General features: G+C 35.4%; 7 protein-coding genes, 1 non-coding gene and 1 pseudogene across 9 annotated transcripts; 5 read left to right on the forward strand and 4 right to left on the reverse strand.

Annotated features, from left to right (window-relative positions):
• Nucleotides 1-1,987: 1,987 nt before the first annotated feature.
• On the forward strand, nucleotides 1,988-3,323 carry LOC108851881 (probable F-box protein At2g36090). Its single transcript, XM_018625356.2, has one exon. The coding sequence runs from the start codon at nucleotides 2,127-2,129 to the stop codon at nucleotides 3,075-3,077; it is 951 nt and encodes a 316-aa protein (XP_018480858.1). The 5' UTR covers nucleotides 1,988-2,126; the 3' UTR covers nucleotides 3,078-3,323.
• Nucleotides 3,324-6,718: 3,395 nt separating this feature from the next.
• On the reverse strand, nucleotides 6,719-7,874 carry LOC108850961 (casparian strip membrane protein 1-like). Its single transcript, XM_057008293.1, has 4 exons — nucleotides 7,775-7,874; nucleotides 7,285-7,570; nucleotides 7,035-7,158; nucleotides 6,719-6,947 (listed from the first exon to the last, which is right to left on the reverse strand). Exons 1-4 carry the CDS (start codon nucleotides 7,872-7,874, stop codon nucleotides 6,732-6,734), a joined length of 726 nt encoding a protein of 241 aa, XP_056864273.1. The 3' UTR covers nucleotides 6,719-6,731.
• A 656-nt stretch (nucleotides 7,875-8,530) lies between these two features.
• LOC108852781 (casparian strip membrane protein 1-like) lies at nucleotides 8,531-9,822 on the reverse strand. 2 transcript variants are annotated; one of them, XM_018626264.2, is made up of 3 exons: nucleotides 9,469-9,822; nucleotides 9,055-9,178; nucleotides 8,533-8,973 (listed from the first exon to the last, which is right to left on the reverse strand). In XM_018626264.2, the coding sequence occupies exons 1-3, from the start codon at nucleotides 9,750-9,752 to the stop codon at nucleotides 8,758-8,760; spliced, it is 624 nt and encodes a 207-aa protein (XP_018481766.1). In that variant the 5' UTR covers nucleotides 9,753-9,822; the 3' UTR covers nucleotides 8,533-8,757. The 2 variants fall into 2 exon arrangements, with proteins under 2 accessions (XP_056863034.1, XP_018481766.1); XM_057007054.1 differs by having other exon boundaries at nucleotides 8,531-9,178.
• A 758-nt stretch (nucleotides 9,823-10,580) lies between these two features.
• Nucleotides 10,581-11,853, reverse strand: LOC108850959 (F-box protein At4g19940-like; annotated as a pseudogene).
• A 1,377-nt stretch (nucleotides 11,854-13,230) lies between these two features.
• Nucleotides 13,231-14,640, reverse strand: LOC108850960 (F-box protein At4g19940-like). Its single transcript, XM_018624404.2, has one exon. It carries the CDS (start codon nucleotides 14,556-14,558, stop codon nucleotides 13,281-13,283), a length of 1,278 nt encoding a protein of 425 aa, XP_018479906.1. The 5' UTR covers nucleotides 14,559-14,640; the 3' UTR covers nucleotides 13,231-13,280.
• Nucleotides 14,641-17,002: 2,362 nt separating this feature from the next.
• Nucleotides 17,003-18,212, forward strand: LOC108848626 (peptidyl-prolyl cis-trans isomerase CYP18-2). The gene is made up of 5 exons (XM_018622036.2): nucleotides 17,003-17,147; nucleotides 17,239-17,334; nucleotides 17,432-17,493; nucleotides 17,693-17,826; nucleotides 17,947-18,212. Exons 1-5 carry the CDS (start codon nucleotides 17,076-17,078, stop codon nucleotides 18,075-18,077), a joined length of 495 nt encoding a protein of 164 aa, XP_018477538.1. The 5' UTR covers nucleotides 17,003-17,075; the 3' UTR covers nucleotides 18,078-18,212.
• A 26-nt stretch (nucleotides 18,213-18,238) lies between these two features.
• LOC108848625 (uncharacterized) lies at nucleotides 18,239-19,279 on the forward strand (the record flags this gene model as incomplete). Its single annotated transcript, XM_018622035.2, has 3 exons — nucleotides 18,239-18,649; nucleotides 18,797-18,850; nucleotides 18,919-19,279. Coding segments are annotated over 3 exons (708 nt in total), but the record flags the coding sequence as incomplete, so codon positions are not given.
• On the forward strand, nucleotides 18,679-18,752 carry TRNAN-GUU (transfer RNA asparagine (anticodon GUU)). The gene has a single exon. It is a non-coding gene; the product is annotated as a tRNA-Asn (tRNA).
• Nucleotides 19,280-20,586: 1,307 nt separating the features above from the next.
• On the forward strand, nucleotides 20,587-21,763 carry LOC108852845 (40S ribosomal protein S14-2-like). Its single transcript, XM_018626324.2, has 5 exons — nucleotides 20,587-20,727; nucleotides 20,901-21,020; nucleotides 21,101-21,146; nucleotides 21,261-21,476; nucleotides 21,564-21,763. Exons 1-5 carry the CDS (start codon nucleotides 20,725-20,727, stop codon nucleotides 21,629-21,631), a joined length of 453 nt encoding a protein of 150 aa, XP_018481826.1. The 5' UTR covers nucleotides 20,587-20,724; the 3' UTR covers nucleotides 21,632-21,763.
• The last annotated feature ends 142 nt before the right edge of the window (nucleotides 21,764-21,905 follow it).

Below are 21,905 nucleotides of genomic sequence, written 5' to 3' on the forward strand. Positions count from 1 at the left end.
ACACATTACATCGTCGCATATGTGTGTATGTATTTGATCTTCATCACTAAATGGTTTTTCTTAAAACTTTTTTGTGCATATGTATATCACTAAACCTTTTGCAAAAAATAAATAAATATATCACTAAATGTTTTTATCATTAAGAATTTGACGGTTACTTACTGTTATCATATTTAATATTCATCACTATTATTTTTTAAACCGAAACCAATAGTCGAACCATGAACCGGAAAATATATCATGCAGGTTGGATGAATAAAAGCCATTTAACTTACTATTAAAAATAAGATTTGTTACTTGTTTTTGTCTTTAAATCATTATAATTATTATAAATACACATTTTATTTTTCATTTTTTCATTTTTATATTTCACGATAATGATATTTAAAATTAAATATATATTTAATATTAGAAAGAAAAATATAGTTTTCATTTTTGGTAATTTTTCATTTGGTTTGGATTTAAATTTTATTTAATAATCATTTAATTTATATTCTACTGATTAAATTTATTTGAGTTTGTAAAATTTACCAAAAATGGCTGAAATTTATTAAATTTGGTTGAATCCGATTGAACCATATCAACCCACAACTATTTTTTTTTTAATTTCAGTTATTGGTGGTCCGATATTAAAAACATTGATTTTAGGTTATTAACATTAAGATTTATACGCTTTCTAAAACTGCTTCCACGTGATTAGATTACGTTTAGATCAGAGCTTTCAGCGAAAATGATGATCAGAGCGTACGAGCTATTATGTTTACTTGTTTGATATTTTTTAATTTTTGATGATTTTAACCATTTGTGCATCCAACAATTTTAGGCAACGGTCACGACCCACACCACAGCCACTATAGACCAGCAAAAGGCAGCAGGCTCACAGTGGTTTACAACAACGGTCAAACAAAGACTGCAGAGTCCCAAGTTCGCTGGAAGATGTTCTGAAGTGATCGAGAAAAGATTAAGGTATTATCTAGCCGTCATGTTCCAACGCCCGAGAGCGAACCCGCCACAAGCAAAATGTCTCCAACGGTTTCACGTAGCGGCTTGGACACTGCTATATTATTAAAATGAGATTGGATGATCTGCGTTGACTAGATCTTTTACCCATATTTTGTGAAGCTTTTTTTTTTAATTTCACATTTAAGATACTTTTCAATGAATTTCTCAATTTCTCAACATAGATATACACATATCTAAAACTTTAGAAAACCACACTACAAGTCTACAAGGTCTTCAACATGGTTATTTAAGAAATAAAAAAAAAACTTTATTTCAAGATATGTGTCAATCTATATAATTTGAAGAAACGTCTTCCAAAAATCAAACAACTCTAATTATCTATTAAATATAGTTTGACAAACATTACCAGTTCTTGAATTATGTATTTGACAAAGGGCATATTTTGAATAGAATATACATAATTTCCCTTTCCCAGTGGATCAAGTTGTCCGGCAATCGAATGCCTGTGTGGTGATGCTCTGGCTAAGTATTCTTTGCATGGACATTTCTTATTTTATACTTTTGTCCCAAAATTCATTTACAGTCTCTTAAATCGTCTACAATTCAATTTCTAAATAATCATGATTACATAATAAATAGAAGTATAAATTAAAATAAAAAATAGTAAAATATTTGTTAAAATTGATAAACCGATATTGCTATAACATGAGTTAAATAAAGTAAATTAATGAACAAAAATATCAAACTGATCCGTTTTTATAAAATACTTAATTACATGGTTATCAAAAAAGTTCATCCATTTAGTTCTTAATATTAAATTTAATAATACACTAAATGAGATATCACAAAGAGACAATCATATTAATTTAATTTAATTTTCATCTAATTTTCTAGGGTCAGTTATCTTATATATTAAACAGCAATGATGTAAGAAAAATATCAAGTTGCCCCCGTTGCATCAATGGTGTATTTTTTTTTTTTTTTGAGAAAAACAATGGTGTATTATTGTAAATAAGTTTTAAAACATGGGTCTTTTTGTCCAAACGATAAATTCGACGCTCTTATATACACAACCCCCTTTACTTGATTAACCAAATACCATTAACTACTAATCACTCAGCAACAAGTAAACAATCACTAACACCGTGAGTAACAACCTTGAAATGGCTGGCTTCTCCTCCACCGTAACGAACTTAATCTCCACCGTCCATCACGACATCATAGAGGCTAACATCCTGACACGTCTCGACGGACCAACCCTAGCCTCCGTCTCCTGCGCCTCCTCACACCTCCACGAGCTCGCTTCGAACGAGCTCCTCTGGTCCAAACTCCGCCGCTCCACGTGGCCTTCCACCGCCACCTTCTCCTCCTCCGACGAAGATTCCCGCCATTTTTTCTCCGACGCCTACTCCGTCCTCGACACCGCCGCTCCAGTTTCCGATCCCGACCGTCCGTTCCCGGAGCTGATCTCCGCCGTGGACGTACGCTACAGAGGGAAACTGATTCTGAGCAGAGTCGTGAAGACGGAGACGACGACGGCGTGGTTCCGCAGCTCGCCTCTGAGGATCGATCTCGTGGATCCGAAGGATCCGGTGCCGACGCCGATCGAGCGAGGGCGGTGGACGGAGGACACGTGTCGTGATCTAGAGCAGGGACTGAGTCTGAGCTGGATTGCGATCGATCCCACCGGAAAACGAGCGGCGGATCTGTCGAGCCACCGGCCGGTGTCTGCGCAGAGGAACTGGCTGAGCGGTGGAGCGGAGGCGAAATTCGCGACGGTGGTGGGGTCGGTGGAGTGTGTGATCACGGTGGTCACGTGCGGGGAGGAGGAGGTGCACGTGAAGGAGGTGAGTCTCAGGGTGGAGAAGATGGAGGGAACGCATTTGAACGGGAAGGACAGTTTGGTCATTTTGAGGAGTGTGATGGAGGGTAAAAGAGGAAATGGAAGAAGGAGGGAAATGGAGTCAAAAAGGAGACACGAAGAGTTTATGGAGAAGAGGAGAGAGATGAAAGAGAAGAGGATGAAGGTGGAATTGGTATTTGATGTTTTAACGGTAGCTGTCGGAATTTTAGGTTTTGTATCGCTTGCTGGGTTTTATATTTGGTCTCGGTGACTTTGATATTATCAATCAAGATTCAATAACATTGATGAATTCTCAGAACTGAACCGGGGATTTTTGATCCAAACCGAAGCAAAAAGGTTTTCTTTTTTTTTATATCAAACTAGGGTCAGTCCGCCCTACGGACGGATTATTATATTTTATTTTTGTGATCTAAATTATTATTTTTGTATGATTAATTGTTATAGTAATTTTTTGTTGTAATCAAATGATTTTAGTGAAAGTATTCTTTTTCTTAAATTGTGTAAGTACTAAAACATCAAATAATATGTTTTTATAATATATTTTCTTGTGCTTATAATATATTTTTATAATCATAATAATTATAGCTAACTTATATATTCATTGTTTTCAGTAAAATAAACCGTATCTCATATTTAAAAAAGAAATTTCATACAAATAGTTAAAACAGCTCTTATGAAAAATGTTGCATGTATTACAAAAATACCAAAACTTCTATAAAAATATTATTATTGAATATACTATTTTAATATAAACAAAACAATATATTGCAATTTAACTATAGTTAAAATATTATTCTAGAATAAAACTCAGTGTAAAAGATAATCAAGATATTCTCAATAGATATGGTTGAGGTACGTTAGATTTCTGGTTAGTGAATATTGTTCTCAATAGATATTGTTGAGGTAAGTTAGATTTCCGGTGAATGAATTTTGTCCTGGTAATCCCACCAGAGTCAGAATTGTTAATCTGCTAATGTGAACGTACTTTATAGAACAGTCTATTTATAGGGGTTCAAGTCATGGTTTTGTTGCTAAGAGCTGCAATGGTCAAGTCCTATTAAAAAAAGAGATGAATGAGCTGAGCTGAATTTTAATCAATTAACATCAATGTGTAGGAATCTCTATTCCATATAGGGGTCACTATTTACATTAAACTTGTTTTCTCTTCACTCCATTTCAGAATCTCCATAGCTAACTTGAGAGATGAATAGGTACCATAGCTAACTTGAGCACACTCTTGCTCCAAGAAATATACAGTTTTTCCCGGTCAATGAAGAGTAACCCACTTAAACTTAACTGCCATGTAATGGAACGCTAGCTGAACCAAAGTGGGGATACCACTGTTGAAACGGTGGCGACTGACCACGTGATTATAGGTTCTGGAACTCATAGGACGTAAAAAGTGTTACATCCCTTCCGCCATGTGGAAACTTTTTGAATTCTGAGAATGATAGATTCTTATCACATAAGGTTTTCAATATACTACTACATAAGATAAAAAGATAGTGGTACTTAAAACTATACAGGGTAAATATTTATACTTTGGAGAAAGATTACTGGAACCAAAACTTTCTTAATATTACTACATATATTTACTCGAACCGTTATAGCTTGGCTCACAGATGGCACCTTCTTTAATCAGGTGCTTCAAAGTTTTGAGTCAATGAGTCCCGGTAGTATCTTGGACCAAGGTGGACCGTAAAAATTAGGAAAATTCCTTGAAGAACGACTTACTTGGTTCACCCTGTCGATCACAGAAAAAGAGATATAAGGGTCGAGTCAATGCAGAATCAAAAGCCTTGAGTGAAATCATATAAATCCAAGAGTATAATCTAACTCGATAAACATGCAAGAATATTTTCTCTTATAGGTAAAAGTATTGCATAATATGGAATGTTAATATTTGCGAAGTGGTTTAGGTAAAGTACAGAACTTTATAGAACTCATTGTGATGAGAACCGCTCCAAAAGGTTTTCAAAGGTGAAATGCAAGTATGATCGATACACATTACTGAAATCTGCGAGTCTCAGCTTGTAATCTTCTTTCTATTGATCAAACCACATCAATTTTATTGAATCCAATCAAAAATAGAAACTCTAACTCTGTTCTGTTAAATTCCAATGTCTCTAATTCACCTATTTGGCCAATTACAGATTTCTGTAATTACTGGAAAACAGTATTAGAAAACATTGTTCTCTCAAGGTAACGATTGGATAGTCATACCTGGGATTTTAATAGCAATCAGAGATCTGGATTTTGCCACTGTATGTGGAAGAAGACGACGCCGGTGATGCTCTCCAAAAGAAGAACCTTCCCTTCAATTAAAAACAAACAAACACGAAGTGGTTCGCTGAAATATTGTTAGACACGTAACTTTAAAGATCTGGAAAAACTAAAACATGAAGAGAGTCACCGGAATAAAAATCATATAAACTTAAATACCAAAACGAACAAACACGAAGGGGTTACATAGTATTTTGCAAACTCAACAATTAGTAGAGGTTTTATTCCTAAAATCAAAACCAGAATTTAAAATCTAACAAAACATAAAGAGGTTCGCCGGAATCTTTATATATAAAACGAACAATCATGAAGAAGCTCGCCGGAAACACACAAAATTAAAAAAAAATTGACTCTAACAAAACACAGAAAATTCATAGAAATTTTTTGTTCAACCACACACCGTAAAAAAAAAAGCTCACATTGACATCCACAAAGAGCATGTCGACCCACATCAGATCCCCCCACGTTTCACGTTTCTTGTATCCCAGAACCTCAGGAGCCGGGCCTCCACGACGGAGGAGCACTTGCCGATTTTGATGTCGGAGTAAAAAGCTCTGGAATTCGCCATTTCAATTTTTTTCAGTCCCAGATGAAAGAGATAAGAAGAGGAGATGGGATCCCACCTCTATTTATACAAATCCTGACACCGCCTCTAAGATCATTAGGAAGCTTTGAATACATCGTGATAGAGCCACTAAAGGATTTAAAGGAAGCCATTAATCACACCGTTGCAAGACATAAGAGGAAGCCCAGAAGTCATCGGATCGCCGCCACACATAGAGAAGAGACGAAATCCATTTCACCGCCACACATCTTTCTTCGCCGGGCTTAGAATTTTAACTTCCAAAAAGCCTATTAAAAAGGAAGACAAACGAAGCCCATCAAGACAGTTTAATGACTCGCTGCGTTTTGACTCTAATGGACACGTGTCGCAAGGAAATTGAGCGAATTTCTGACGTGGACGTTTACGTGTCAGCAGGAGAGAACCAACTCTCTTTTATATATATAGACTTCCAAAAAGCCTATTAAAAAGGAAGACAAACGAAGCCCATCAAGACAGTTTAATGACTCGCTGCGTTTTGACTCTAATGGACACGTGTCGCAAGGAAATTGAGCGAATTTCTGACGTGGACGCTTACGTGTCAGCAGGAGAGAACCAACTCTCTTTTATATATATAGATGCGGCTATGAATTAGGTTCGATTCATATTTAAAGCAAAACTATAAAGCAAACTATAACTAAATTTCAGACTAAAATAACCAAAATTGACTGAGACAAATTACAAAATTTTAATCAAAACTTAATTGAAACCAAAGTTTCGATTAGTTTTGGTGAAATCTTCATTAACCTAACCAGCTGAATGTTTAACCAAACCAATTCTTTTGTTCGGTTCAATTCGGCAATATGTTATGCAAACCGAGACATCCGAACCGAATCCACATGCCTTCTCAAAACCTTCACAAATTTCTTTCAAACATAAAACAATTCTAGTTACATTTTTTCATACCATATAGAATACTATTGTGCTTACATTTTCATGACACACCAAAGCACAAGCCACAAACAAACACAAGAAAACATCTAGGTTCATTACGAACTTGACAGGTTGAAAAATATATTATCAATGTCTTTTTAGAGCAATGGCTGAGATGATGATGAGAAGGATGAAGAAGACAATTCCAATAGAAGCGGCCACAACAGCACTACTCGTGGCCTGGCAGAAGTCTCCAAACTGCTGACAAATGGGGAGCCAATTGGCGTTTGGGTTGCCGTTATGTGCAAGGTAGACAATTGCAGTTGTCGCAGCCGTCGCTGATGTGGTAAGCGTCACGACCACCTTTACCATGACATAAAAGAGAATATTTTAATATGGAACTTTAAAATATATTTTTTTCTTGGAGAAAAAGTTTATAAGTGAAGTTACGGTGTCAGAGATAAGGAGGATCAGCCGGGGCAAGGTGGAAAGTGGACGAACAATAGTTACGATGGAAAAAGGAAGTGAAAGGACGAGATAGCTGGCGACGATGGCTATGGCTATCACAAAGAACCTTCAAAAATGAGTTACATTGATATTACATTTATATATTTTAGCAAAAAAAGGGACAAGTTGAATCGTATGCATTAATTATTGCTTAAAACATGATGTAACATTAATAAAATGATGTTAGACTCACTGAAATGTGGCAAAGTCATCGTAACCGGCTTGGAACTGTAAGAATTGAGTAAAGAAGGGAAGAGTCTCCTCGGCTGTGTACATTACAGAGGAAGCCGTGATAGTGGTTACAATGGCCGCCAAACGGAGGAGGAAATCGAATATGGCCAAACCTCTCTTGTAGCCGCCTCTTGTGGTGGCTGACACAAAGCTCTTCTTCTTGTCGTCCGCCACGACATGGCTTCTACTTTTGGTCATGGTACTCGACTCGCCAACGTCAATGGTGGTAGACTCTTTCGCCAGTTTCTCTTGCAATTGGGGTTTAAATTGAAAGACAAGTGTATTTGTGTGTTGAAATGCTTTGTACTTGTGGTGGGAAACCAAAGGGAGATGGACAAGTGTTTATATAGTAAATGTATTGAGCAGTGATTGATTAGGAACAATTAGTAGCTAACTAATGACGAGGTTTTTTGTTTAGTTGTTTGATACTGAGGTTAGTTGATTTGTTAGACTCCAAGAAGAGGAGTTGTTGTTCCTTACTATTCCGCACTCGATTGGCTTTGAGCTAACAATTAAAGTCAAAAGAAATGTGACCTGTAATGAAGTTGGCATATATCCGCAAACATTTTATTCTATGACTATAGAACAACGAACATTGTTAATTGAAAGATTAATTACTTTCAAGTTAGTAATTAATTATTTTTAAGCGAAGCACAAATTCTTGTATGGTTATTAACTTATTCATGCATAAGCATAACCAATCATTCAATCGCAATATCTCTCTTGGGGTTTATAAATTAATAACAGTTTTGTAGCTTCCAAGTAAAACAGAGATCACATCTTCTTCAATTGTAGCTTAGCTATCTAGAACATTAGCTTAGGGATAATAACCAGCTGACAATGACCGATTATTAACTCTTTTGATCAGTCAACTACTGAACTTTCAGCCTTTTTATTAAATTGTATATGCTTCTCTTTTTGTCGAGACAAGCCAAGATATATAGGTCGCTGAGAGAACAGAAGGGCAGGACTTTCCATAAAAACTAAACAAGAATGGATCGAAACAATTAAAATATTAAATGACATTCATTTTGAAAACTTAAAACCAATATTATTTGTTTTAATTTGTTAAAAGGACAGCGTTCTTCGTTCTAGCATACGGATGCGTTACCAAGATGCAAAACACTAATTGTTTGATAAATTTGACATGTGATTTCGGATGTTGGTTCGAATGCAAAACCATTGTATAAACATCCTCACAAAGTTTCCTTTTTCTATATACGAAGCTTTCAAGCTGAACCAAGATAAATCTTCTTAAAATATATGAACTCCGGTTACATTTTCAACACCATAATGATACCATATACTTATAACTCTCATGTTACACAAAGCGCACACCCCAAACATATATACATTTTTGAGAAAGACACAAACACACATATACATGAAAAAAATACTAGGCCTCTTTCCATCTTGAGACGCGGAAAATATCAAATCAATGACTCTTTAGGGCAATGGCTGAGATGATTATGAGAAGGACGAAGAAGACAACCGAGATAGAGGCGGCTACAACTGCAGTACTTGTGGTTTGGCAGAAGTCTCCAAATTGCTGACAAATGGGGAGCCAATTGGTGTTTGCGTTGCCGTTATGTGCAAGGTAGACAATTGATGCAGCTGCAGCAGCTGCTGATGTGGTAAGCGTTAAAACCACCTTGAAACATTCATAATTAAACAAATGAATTAAATTAAGATAATAAATAAATAAAGTGGATATATGAAAAGGGAAAATTACGGTGTCAGCAATGAGGAGGATGAGCCGGGGTACAACCGCAAGTGGACGGAGAATAGTTACGATGGAGAAGGGTAGTGAAAGGACGAGATAGCTGGCAACGATGGCTATTGCTATCACAAAGAACCTTCAAAAAGATCGATTTACGTGTATATATTTCATTAAGTCATTAATTGGACAAGTTTAAAACGTATAACTACACAACTTTGCAAAATATAATCGGAACATGACTTTACTTAAAATAATATGAATTTAAATATTTGATTTCAGTTAAAACTATAAGAGTAAAGTAAACTAGTAAAAAGTATATATAACCCTTGTTAGAGATTATACTATATACGTGTATTTATCGTGTATTTATCGTGTAAGACGTAATGTAAATTAGTAAGCACATACAGAAAATGTAAATGGACTTACTGAAATGTGGGAAAATCATCGTAACCGGCTTGGAACTGTAAGAACTGAGTAAAGAAGGGAAGTGTCTCCTCGGCGGTGAACATGACAGAGGAAGCCCCGATGGTGATTCCTATGGCTGCCAAACGGAGGAGGAAATCGAATATGGCCAAACCTCTCTTGTAGCCACCTCCTGCAGCGGCTGCCACAAAGCCCTTCTTCGTCTTCTCCTCCACTACGACATGGCTTGTACTTTTGGTCACTTTGCTCGGCTCGCCGACGTCAATGGTGGTGGATTCTTTCGCCATTCTCTCTTGCAGTTGGGAATCAAAGAAGAAGAAAAAGTGTGTTTTTGTTATTGAAATGGTTTCAACTTGTGGTGGGAGACTAATGGAAGGTGGACAAGTATTTATATAGTGATTGTTTTAAACAAAAAAAAATAGTGATTAGTTTAGTTGATTTGTTAGGATCCGGGAAGAGGAGTTGTTGCTTCTTACTTTCCCCACCTTACTGGGTCTCAGCTAATAATTTGAGATAAAAGAAAGCTAAAATATCATTATATGTGAAATAATGAAGTTGGAATATCATTATTAACTCATCGTGTGCTAATAATTTGAGATAAAAGAAAGCTAAAATAGCAATTTGTGCGTCGCTTCAAGATGACCAACTAATTTGAAAGTATTTAGTCATTCAATTAACAAAGTTCGGTTGTACATGTAATATGTGCTTATTTGAAGTGGAAAACCTGTCAGTTCGTGCGGAGAAGAAGAACAAGAGATAGATTGGTGTAAAGATGTCTCTAGCAGCTGAGATTGGGTAAATAAAACGCATGTCATGTTCTAAAACTTTGCGGCAAATTTAATGGTAAAGAGGATTTGTGTATGCAGGAGCTGCGCGAAAAAAGTCCTCTAAGGTCTCATGCTAATGAAGTCCAACCAGGATACTCGGGAAACCCTTTTGTACCCTCCACTACTAGATGCTGAGATATGGACATTTTTGGTTTGAAACTACTCAAAGTCAAAGACATGATACTAGCTAGAAGGAATCAGGTATCGTAAAGAACAACAAAAACATCCAAACAAAATAAAATAAAATGTTTCCGAACCAATTAAACCTAGCTAGAAGCCTAGAAGGGGAGAAGAATACAGAAACAAGCATAAGTGCTTAAAGATACATCAAGTTCTCAACATCATCTAATTCAATAACATCCCAAATTTTAATAAGATAGCGGTTGGATGTGTCTTTGATTTCAACTTTTCTCAAATGGTTGTTTTGTAGATTGCAAAGAAAAAGGTGGAAACGGGTGGTACCGGTAAAGGGATGACGTAATGTATATTGAGGTACCAAAATAACCTCACCGTTCCTAGTTGTACCTCGTACCCTGAAACTGATGCCATTGCGTAAATGCATCTGAGAAGGATCCAACACAAAACTCTTCGATGACCATATATTCTTCTCCACATCATCCATAACCCATAGTTCCATCTCACCTCTTTCTTTCAAAACGGTATGGGGTAAAATAGCTACTCTTCCACCATATTCTATAAGAGCAGTAAACATATGGTAAAAGGCCATATCTTCAGGTTTTTGGAAGATACTGATTTCTTCAGAACGAATATCAAAACTGACGAGCACACGATGATTTAAACGAACCCAAGCTAGGTAACAAACACGCCCATTGATACTCAATCTTTGTGTTAAAGGAACATGTGATTGGCACGGGCTTGAAATCTTTCTCCACCGACTTGATCCATCTCCTCCTAGTAGTAAGACCCAATGGTCTGACACGTACATCGTCCTGCCTTCTTCACGTGTTGAAACTAGGCAAAGCACTTTATATTGATCATGAACTCATGTCCGATATGGTACATGAAGATCTTGTCCATGTAATCTTCAGCTATGATATTGGATCCTTCTATGTCGGGTAAGGCGACAAGTTGCCTAGTGGCAGTGTTATAAATTTTTGCACTTTGACCTTTTGTAAAGCACATCAAACCGCGAAAAACTTGAGAGACGAAGTAGCCTTCCATTGCTGGGATAGTCAAATCTTCGTCAACGACAAAGGACAACATAGTAGTATCGTCCGAAGGCGATGATGATGCTGATAGTAATACATTTTTGAAGTGATTACTTTTGTGGAAGCTCAACCACATGTATACCTTAAGGCAACGGTCGGTGAAATATTGGGAACAATTTAAAGATAACCAGAGCTTTGATACGGATTTGAACCTCATAAGAGATTTAGCAGGAAGTTTCGTGAGAATCTCGATCACGAGTTCTGAAGGAAGTTCACGGCTCTTGCATATTTTTCTTCCTTCTCTTCTCTCTCGTGAGAACATGTTGGCTAGGTCAAAAGATTTGTATACGAATTTTGATAAGAATGTAAGCTTTCGCTTGATAAGTCCTCTTTTGCCGTGGATTGAACTTATCTTTTACTTTTCCGTGCAATATTTTTAACTTAAATAATCGTGTAGATTTATTTTTACCATTGATTTACTGTTGAAGTCGGCAAATTTTTTTATAATAATTAGGGTATTGTAAACATGCTTCCTTTTCCTTCTCTATTTTTCCTTTTCTATTTTTTGAACGCTTCTCTTATGATCCGTTGTGGGCTTGTGGAGAAAAAAGACTAGGCCCAACTATTTTAGATTTCTCGGATCGGCTCATTAAGAAGGAAGAATCAGATCCGACCCAATATTGACTCTATAGTAAGCTGTAAAGCGTCTCGGTTCCTCCTGACAAGACGCTGCTCTCTCTCTCTCTCTCCCTCCGTCTCTGGAGAAATGACGGCGAGACTGGAAGTAAGTCCACCGGAGGTTACACTAGAGACCTCCATGGGTCCTTTCACCGTCGAGGTGATGATGATACATTCTTCTCGAATCCAAATTCGATTTAGGGTTTGCACATGTGCTTCGCTTGAAGATAACGACAATGCTGGTCTTTAACATAAGTCATGTGCAGCTGTGCTTCACTTGATCATTTCCTGGATTATGTTAAAGACCAGCATTGTCATATTCTTAAAGATCGATTGTAATGGGACTCTGTACTTGGACCATGATTGACATCAGCATCACCACCCTGTATTATATATGCATGTCTGTTAGAGTTAAAACCCAGAACCCAGTCCAGCTCAATCCCAAAAAAAAAAGGAATTTCAAATCTACATATATCTTTTTTATAGTACAATATTTGATAGTGATGATGATGATTTTAAAGACTTTAATGCAACTCTGTAATCTTGACTCAACCGCATTGGGTCGAAATGTTTTCCCCATATAGTTATGTATTACTATTAGTTGGCATATGTTGTTGATCTTGATGGGCTTTGCTTCTTGGTACTTATTGGTTGCGTCTCTGATCTATCTTCGGGCTATTATATAATCTGTGCTTATTTGATGTGGAAACAGACTCGGTTCGTAGAACACATGTCACGTTCTGAAACATTTGTTGCAACAATTACACGGTAAAGAGGATTTGTGTATGCCGGTGCTGCGCGAAAAAAAAGTCCTCTAAAGTCTCATGCTAATGAACTCCAAGCAGGCTACTCTCTTTCGAGGAACCTCTTTGTATAGACATTTTGGTTTTCAACAACTCAAAGACATGATAACGTTTCTCTTGTAAGACTCAAAATACATGCTCGTTTTGCATCTCATAACATACAAGTCCTTCTTTGACCCGATTTGTGACCTCTTTCATACTCCTTTTGATTTCTTCCAAATGACTTATGGTATAGTAAAGAACAACAAAAACATCCAAACAAAACAAAATGTTTTAAACCAAATAAACCTAGCTAGAAACCTAGGAGGGGAGAAGAAAACACAAAGAAGCATAAGCGCTTAAAGATACATCAAATTCTCAACATCATCTAATCCAATAACGTCCCAAATACTAGTAAGATAGCGGTTGAATGTGTCTTTGATTTCAACTTCTCTCAAATGGTTGTTTTGTAGATTGTATAGAAAAATGTGGAAACGATTGGTACGTTGAGGTTGAACGATCATCTTGCCGGTGGTGGGATTACGAGATGTATTTGTAGGTACCAAAATAACCTCACCGTTTCTAGTTGTACCTTGTACCCTCAAACTGATGCCATTTAGTAAATCCATCTGGGAAAGATCCAACACAAAAGACTTTCTCGACCATATATCCGCATCATCCATAAACGATAGGTCCATCACACCTACTGCTTCAAAATCGTAATGGTGTAAAAGAGCTACTCTTCCACCATATTCTATAAGCGCAATAAAACGAGGGTAAAAGGCGTTATGTTCAAATTCTTGGACGATACAGATTTCTTCAGAACGAATATTAAAACTGAAGACCGCATGAGGACGATTCCCACGAACCCTAGCTAGGTAATAGACACGCCCATTGATACTCAATCTTTGCGTGAAAGCAAGATGTGGTTGACATGGGCTTGAAATCTTTCTCCACCGACTTGATCCATCTCCTCCTCCTAGTAGTAAGACCCAATGCTCTGACGCGAGCATCCTCCTGCTTCTATTCCTGCCTTCTCCACGTGTTGAAACTGTGCAAAGCACTTTATATTGATCATGAACAGGATCATGTCCGATATGGTACATGAAGCACTTATCCTTAGCTGTGATGTTGGATCCTTCTATGTCGGGTAAGGCTACAACTTGTCTAGTGGTAGTGTTATATATTTTAGCACTTTGACCGTTTATAAAGCACATCAAACCGCGAAAAACCTGAGAGACGGAGTAGCCTTCCATTGATGGGATAGTCAACTCCTGGTCAACGACAAAGGACAACATAGTAGTATCGTCCAAAGGTGAGGATGATGATAGTGATATATTTTTGAAGGGGAGCATATCGACGCGCATGTATATAAGCGGAGATGATGAAACTTTCAGGCAACGGTCCGTGAAATATCGGGAACAAATTAACGATGACCAGAGCTTCGATACGGATTTAAACCTCATAAGGGATTTAGCTGGAAGTCTCGTGAGAATCTCAATCACGAGTTCAGAAGGAAGTTCACGGCTCTTGCATATTTTTCTTCCTTCTCTTCTCTCCCGTAAGAACATGTTGGCTAGGTTTTTAGCAAAAACAAAGAACATGTTGGCTAGGTCAAAAGATGATTGAGTACCCATAGTTTGTATACGAATTCTGATAATAAGAATGTAAGCTTTCGCTTGATATATAAGTCCTCTCTTACCGTGTGATTGAACGTATTTTTTTACTTTTCCCTGCAATATTAACTTAAATAATTGTGTAGATTTAGTTTTACCATTGACTTACTTTCGGAGTCGGCAATTAAAAAAAAAACAATTATGTAAACATGCTTCTTTTTTATTTTTTTTCTATTTTTGTAAAACTTACTAGGTATAAATTATTAAAATTTCTCAAACTAATAAAAAAATTCTGTATTATTAAAATCTACAGTTGCAGTGAAAAATTAACAGCTAACGTTTTATAACGAAAAAGATCAAGCTAGATTCTGAAAGAATCAGAGAGATATACTTCCTTTTTAAAATCAAAATAGAAAGAAAAACATGATAACATTTTTTTGGGTCACCGAATTGGATACATTTCAATAATTGTGTAGATTTAGTTTTACCCTTGATTTACTTTTGAAGTCGGCAATTTTTTGTTAATAATAATTATGTAAACATGCTTCTTTTTCCTTTTCTATTTTTTTGTAAAACTTACTAGGTAAATTGTTAAATTTTCCCAAACTAACAACCAAAATTTTGTACCATTAAAATCTACAGTTGCAGTGGAAATCTTACAGCTAACGTTTTATAAAGAAAAAGATCAAGCTAGATTCTGAAAGAATCAGAGACATATACACTGAAACCTCTATAAATTAATAATGCTAGGACTACACCAAAATTATGAATTTTTATTAATTTATAAAAATTATTAATTTATCGAGATACTAATTGAACCAAAAATTTAATTTAGAACTATGAAATTATTTTAATTTATAGAGATATTAATTTATGGATTATTAATTTAAAGAGATTATACTGTATGTACTTCCATTTTTTTGGGGGTCAAATATGTACTTCCATTTGATATCAAAGTAGAAGAAAGAAAAAGGAAAACATTTTAAATTCGAATTGGCAATTCGGTCAAAAAAAATCCTGAACTTTTCAGGAATTGTCAAAAGAAACATGAACTTTAGGGCTGACAAAAAAAAACACAAACTTTTCATTGACTTTAGAATTAATTAACAATGTTTTCGTTGACTTGCCAATTTAGCACGCCGTCACCAAATTTAACAGAAAAAAATAACATCGTTAAAAGTTGGTGTTAAGTGAAATGACGTCGTTTTGAAATGAGATAAAACGACGTCGTTTTACATGATTTGAAAATAAAATGGAAATGTACTTTACCACTGGGCTAGTGGTACATTCATTGTATATACTAATACATTTACTTTTATTTGGTACTGATTTTGAATATTAAAAAATTATCTAAAAACTTAAAAAGATCTTTAAATTTTCTAAAATTGAAAAATAATTCCAAAAAAGAAAATTTTCATTTTTTCGGATTATAAAAGAAATTTGAAAAAATTCAAAAAAATTCAAAAAAATATTCCAAAAAGTTATAAAATATTTCGAATCTGAAAACATATAATCAGAAAATATATATATATATATATATATATATATAATTATTACTATTTTTTTAAATGTTTTTATAGTTTCTGATTATATGTTGTCAGATTTGAAATTTTTTATCCCTTTTTGAAATTTTATTTTTTCGAATTTTGTTTTTCAATTTTTCTTTTTATAATTTGAAAAATGAAAAATTTTCTTTTTGGCATTTTTTATAAAAAAATAAAAAATATTTTTATAAAAAAAATAAAAAAATATTTTAATAAATTCTGATTATTTTCAGATTCGAATTTTTTATAACTTTTTGATATTTTTCGATTTTTATTTTATTTTTTCGATTTTTTCTGAAAAATGAAAATTTTATTTTTTTGGAATTTGTTTTTAAAAATGAAAATGTTGGAAGATTTTTGATTTTTAAGGAAAAATAAAATTTTATTTTTACTTTTAGTTTCAAAATTAATTTTTAAAAAAATCTTTATTTTCATATTTTTGGAATTCTAAAGACCTTTTAAATTTTTAGAAATTTTTTTTATATTCAAAATCAGTACCAATAAAAAGTAAATGTGTTAGTACGTACATTGAATGTACCACTAGCCTAGTGGGTAAATTACCTTGCCATTTGATCCAAACAACTTGGTTTAAAACCCGGTCTCTTCGTATTTTTATTAACGTTGTGTTAACTCTGTCTTAACTCTTGTTTAACGGTGTGCTAATCTGGTCAGTCAACCGTAAGTTTCTAAATTATTTAAATAAGTTAACAAAAGTTTAGGTTTTTATTAGCCAGGCAAGTGTACATAATTCTTTTAGCAATTTCAGAAAATTTCAGGATTTTTTTGGCCGAATTCCAAATTCGAATCGGATACATTTGAACTCTCATGATCCATTGTGGGCTTGTGGAGAAAAAGGGACCAGGCCCAACTACTTTAGATTTCTAAGGTCGGCCCATTGAGAAGGAAGAATCAGATCCGACCCGATATTGACTCTATAGTAAGCGTCTCGGTTCCTCCTGACAAGACGCTGCTCTCTCTCTCCGTCTCTGAGAAAATGACGGCGAGACCAGAAGGAAGTCCGCCGGAGGTCACACTGGAGACCTCCATGGGTCCTTTCACCGTCGAGGTGATGATGTTTGCATTCTTCTCTAATCCAACTTCCGATTTTGGGGTTTTAGGGTTTAAGAGTGATTTTTGATTTTGAAAGTTGTTTTCAGATGTATTACAAACAGTCACCGAGAACGTGCCGGAACTTCGTGGAGCTATCACGGAGAGGTTACTATGACAATGTTCTCTTCCACAGAATCATCAAGGTCTGATCTCTTTGATTCCAATCTGATCTCTTTCATTCCAGTCTGACTTTCACTGAGCTTTATTGAATGAATCCTTTTTGTTATTTGAATTTTTTAGGATTTCATAGTGCAAGGTGGTGATCCTACTGGAACTGGAAGAGGTGGCCAGTCCATTTATGGGTAACATAACATACAGAGAGATCACTGTTAGCTGATTCCATGGGACTAGTGTGTTTGGATCATGAAATGGCTAACCATTGGTTATATTCTATTCACTAGAGATATTTAGGGTTTAAAAATAATAATGGATATGTTGTATATTTGTTTTAGCATTTTATCGTAAGGGGGTGACTCTTTTGTCCTTGCTCTTGTGTTCTAGTTCCAAGTTTGAGGACGAGATAAAGGCAGAGTTGAAGCACACAGGAGCTGGGATTTTGTCAATGGCAAACGCTGGTCCTAACACTAATGGGAGTCAGTTCTTTATCACTTTAGCACCTGCACCTTCCTTGGATGGTAAACCACATACATCTCTAAATTTTAATTTTGCTATATAGATCATGTTTTGAGATCCTATCAACTTATCAAAAGAGAATTGTTCTTCTATTGATGACATCTCTATGTTCATCTTTCCAGGAAAGCATACTATATTTGGCAGAGTTTGCCGTGGTATGGAGGTGATCAAGAGGCTCGGTAGTATCCAAACCGATAACACCGACAGGCCAATCCATGAAGTGAAGATTCTGAGGACCAAAGTGATTGATTAGTAGTAAACGACGATGACTAACTTGATGAAGAACCATAACTCTGTTTGTACTGATCCTTATTATTACTATTGGACTAGCTTTTGTCATGGTTGATTTTAATGAGTCAAGTCTGTATCTCTATCTCTCTGTTCAACATATGTTGTTTCAAATAATCGAATAATTTACTACACAAACTGTCCTTGATATCAACGGTTTCAGACAGAACACGTCATCAATTGTTTTCAGACAACGTGTCATCTTGTCTCAACTCATATCCTCTAAAGCTCTTATCTCTCAGATTCTCTCAGTCACCAAAAATGTCTTACGCAGCAGGAGCGCCTCTCTTCTTCCCGTCTACTGTTAGCGTCCGATCTCCAGCTAAGTTCCTTCTCCGTCCTAATCCTTGCCGGCTTCTTGTTCTTCCCACAAATGGCGCAGCAGCGAGCAGCAAGAACGGCGCACGCAGGCAAATGAAGAGACCATTTGTAGTAGTAGCAAATGCTTTGCCTGTGGAGGAAGACGGTGTTTCACTGGGTACCATGAAGCTTCCCATAGATACAGATCTCGCAAGATTCGAAACTCTTATTTTTCAGGTAAAACGTTGAATACTAAAACGTGCAAAGCTGGAATAGCTCAGTTGGTTAGAGCGTGTGGCTGTTAACCACAAGGTCGGAGGTTCGACCCCTCCTTCTAGCGATTTTTGCTTATGTAACATTTTTTTTTTGTTGTTGTAACAACAGTGGGCGAACAGTCTTTGCCAAGGAGCCAACATACCTCTCCCTGTTCCTCTCAAGGTGATTTTCTCTCCATTTTTCTATTGATCGATATCTATATGTCATCAACTGATATCAAACTAGAGCAGGTGGATAGAATAAGTGGAGGAGCGAGGTTAGGATTCATAGTGATGGAAGATGAAGGCAAAACCGATGTTCCGGTTTACATAGACTGTTTAGTGTACCAAAGCACAGAGAGTGGTTCAGGACCAGTGTTCCGAGCGACACGTAATGGGAGGAAGAAAGACAAGGCACCTCCAGGAGAAGAAAGAATCATGAGAAGTCTCTTGGGAGCACTCAAACGAGCTGTGGAACTTGCTCGAGTCTCATAGAAACTATACTTTGGCTGACATTATTTCTCCTTGTACTTAATGTCTTTGCATCCTCATTTATGTAAGAATCAGATTGGTCGATAGTTTTTATATAAACAATAATAGAGTCCAACCAATATTTGCAGATCTTCCACCAAAGTGAAAACGGATGGAAACTTATATATTTTTATATCTGAATTGAATCATCAAAATTATAGATAAATTATTTTACTTAAAAAAACTGAAAATTGTTGTTTTTGGTTTTATTATTTGGAACCATTCGGTTATTTGAGAGTTCTCCGTTCGTTTCGGTTTGATTCGGTTAGTTTTTCAGTTTCGATTTTTTTATCCAGCCTAAACAAAATTATAGATAAATTATCTATACTATTATTTATGAAGTAAATTTGCTTAGTTGTCATGTTCTCCATGATTTTAGGTAATTTTGTTTATTTGTCATATTCTTATTAAGTTTAAGCTAAATTATCATTGATTTATTATTTGTTTTGAGCTGTGTCACTAAATAATTAATTTAAATAATAGCCTTGATGAATATTCTATATAAATAAAAACGAATTTTATTTTATTAATATTAAATTTATATGTTATATTAGCTTTTCTTATTTGTCATATTTTTATTAGGTTTTAGACTTTTAGATAGGTTATTAATTTATTATTAGTTTCTAACTATTCACTAATTTATTTTAATGATATAAAGTTTATATGCTATATGCTATATTAAATAATTGATTACAAAATAATATTTTAGAACTATAAAAAAGATAATTCTTCTATATATTCTTTTTTGTGCCTATCTGAAAACAATATTTTTATTATAAAAGTTAAAAGAAAAATTAAGATACAAAACAATTTATTATTAAATATTTTAGTCAACATAAAAATATAAATATATTTTCTAAACTATCTCTAAGATATGAGTGTTTTAAAAAAACTTAACACAATAATAAGTATATATTTTGATTAAAAGTATTTGACATATATAAATATTTTGATGTTTGATTTAACTATTTAAAAACATAAATAATAATTTATTATGCTGATTTTATATTAATAAGACATAAACTAATAAGTATTTATAAGAAATTTATGCCCGCATGTGCGGGCAAAACACCTAGTTTTACTTAAAAGATGAGAAAAATTGGTGTTTTTTGGTTTTATTATTTAAACTGAACTGAAACAAAGACTACTGAACCGACTCAAACCGAATTTCCCGGTTTTAAATGGATCACCAAGTTCTTTATCCTAAGAACATCTCCAACCCAACAAATATCTGAGATTACTGCAAACCTAACCGATACCCGAAATACAAAGGCAAAGGCTGTTATTGTTCATGGGTTCAAATTCATGAAACGACGACGTTACTGGGGAGGCATCAACCGACTTGTAATATAAATAGGGCCGAGCTAACAAACTAATGCTAGCCCAATAATAAAGATTCAGCCCTAAACATGTTTCGAAGCCCTAGTATAAAAATCGATTACTGATTCCGCTTCTTCTCGACAAACTCTGTGCCTGCGGAAACTTCAAGAACAAGACTCTTCCATATCCTTTTTCTTGCCCTAAACCATGGTAAGCTTTGTCTGAATGTAAAGTTCTCGATCATAGTATACGTTTCAAAGTTGTCGTTTTTACTGAGAATGATATTGTTGGAACTGTATATTTATGATCAAGCTCGATCTTAAGGTGATATGGGATGTTAGGGTTTATTGTAGAAGTGTAATGTTAGTGTTTATGTTGTATAGTCGAGGAGAAAGACGAGAGAGCCCAAGGAGGAGACAGTGACACTTGGACCAGCTGTTCGTGATGGAGAGCAAGTCTTCGGTGTTGTCCACATCTTTGCTTCCTTCAACGACACTTTCATTGTAAGTTGTCTTGAAAAAAAAAAAGAGAGATCAGATTATCATTTATATGGGAAGCTGACATTTGTGTCTTTGATTAACAGCACGTAACTGATTTGTCTGGACGTGAAACCCTTGTCCGTATCACCGGTAAATTATCTATATTGATCAGTCTAAATGTTTTTCTAGTCTTTAATTAATATGAAAAGACAAGTCTCTTAGTCTCTCTTAAGTTTCAATTTTTGTGCTGTGTTGATTTAATAGGTGGGATGAAGGTGAAAGCAGATAGGGACGAGTCGTCACCCTACGCAGCTATGCTTGCTGCACAAGATGTTGCTCAGAGATGCAAGGAGCTTGGAATCACCGCAATGCACGTGAAGCTCCGTGCCACTGGTGGAAACAAGACGAAGACACCTGGTCCTGGTGCTCAGTCTGCTCTCAGAGCTCTTGCCCGTTCTGGCATGAAAATTGGCCGCATTGGTAAAGCTCGCATTACCATCATCTAAGATCTTGGGCTTAACATGTTGTGAGCATTTGCTAACAGTGTATGCTTGTTGTTCATTGCAGAGGATGTTACTCCCATCCCAACAGACAGTACTCGCCGAAAGAATGGTAGAAGAGGAAGGAGGCTCTGAGTTTTAGCTTCTTTTTTTTGAGTTTTAGCTTTGTTCATTTTTTCAGTACAATGCTTTTGAACAATATTTTTCTACGATGATGAATCTATGTTTTTTGCGAATTACGCATAATAAATTATTATTATAAGACTAGCCTCTGTTTCCAATATTGTTATTACAAATACTAAATTCAATCTTTATATGAAAGTTTCTTAGCAATCGATAACAATAGCAATGGTTCATGATTCAAAAACTAAAACTTCATTTTACGCAGATTTTACTCAAAAGTACACAT

The sequence above is a fragment of the Raphanus sativus genome, chromosome 4, assembly GCF_000801105.2.
Source record: "Raphanus sativus cultivar WK10039 chromosome 4, ASM80110v3, whole genome shotgun sequence".
Lineage (NCBI taxonomy): Eukaryota > Viridiplantae > Streptophyta > Magnoliopsida > Brassicales > Brassicaceae > Raphanus > Raphanus sativus.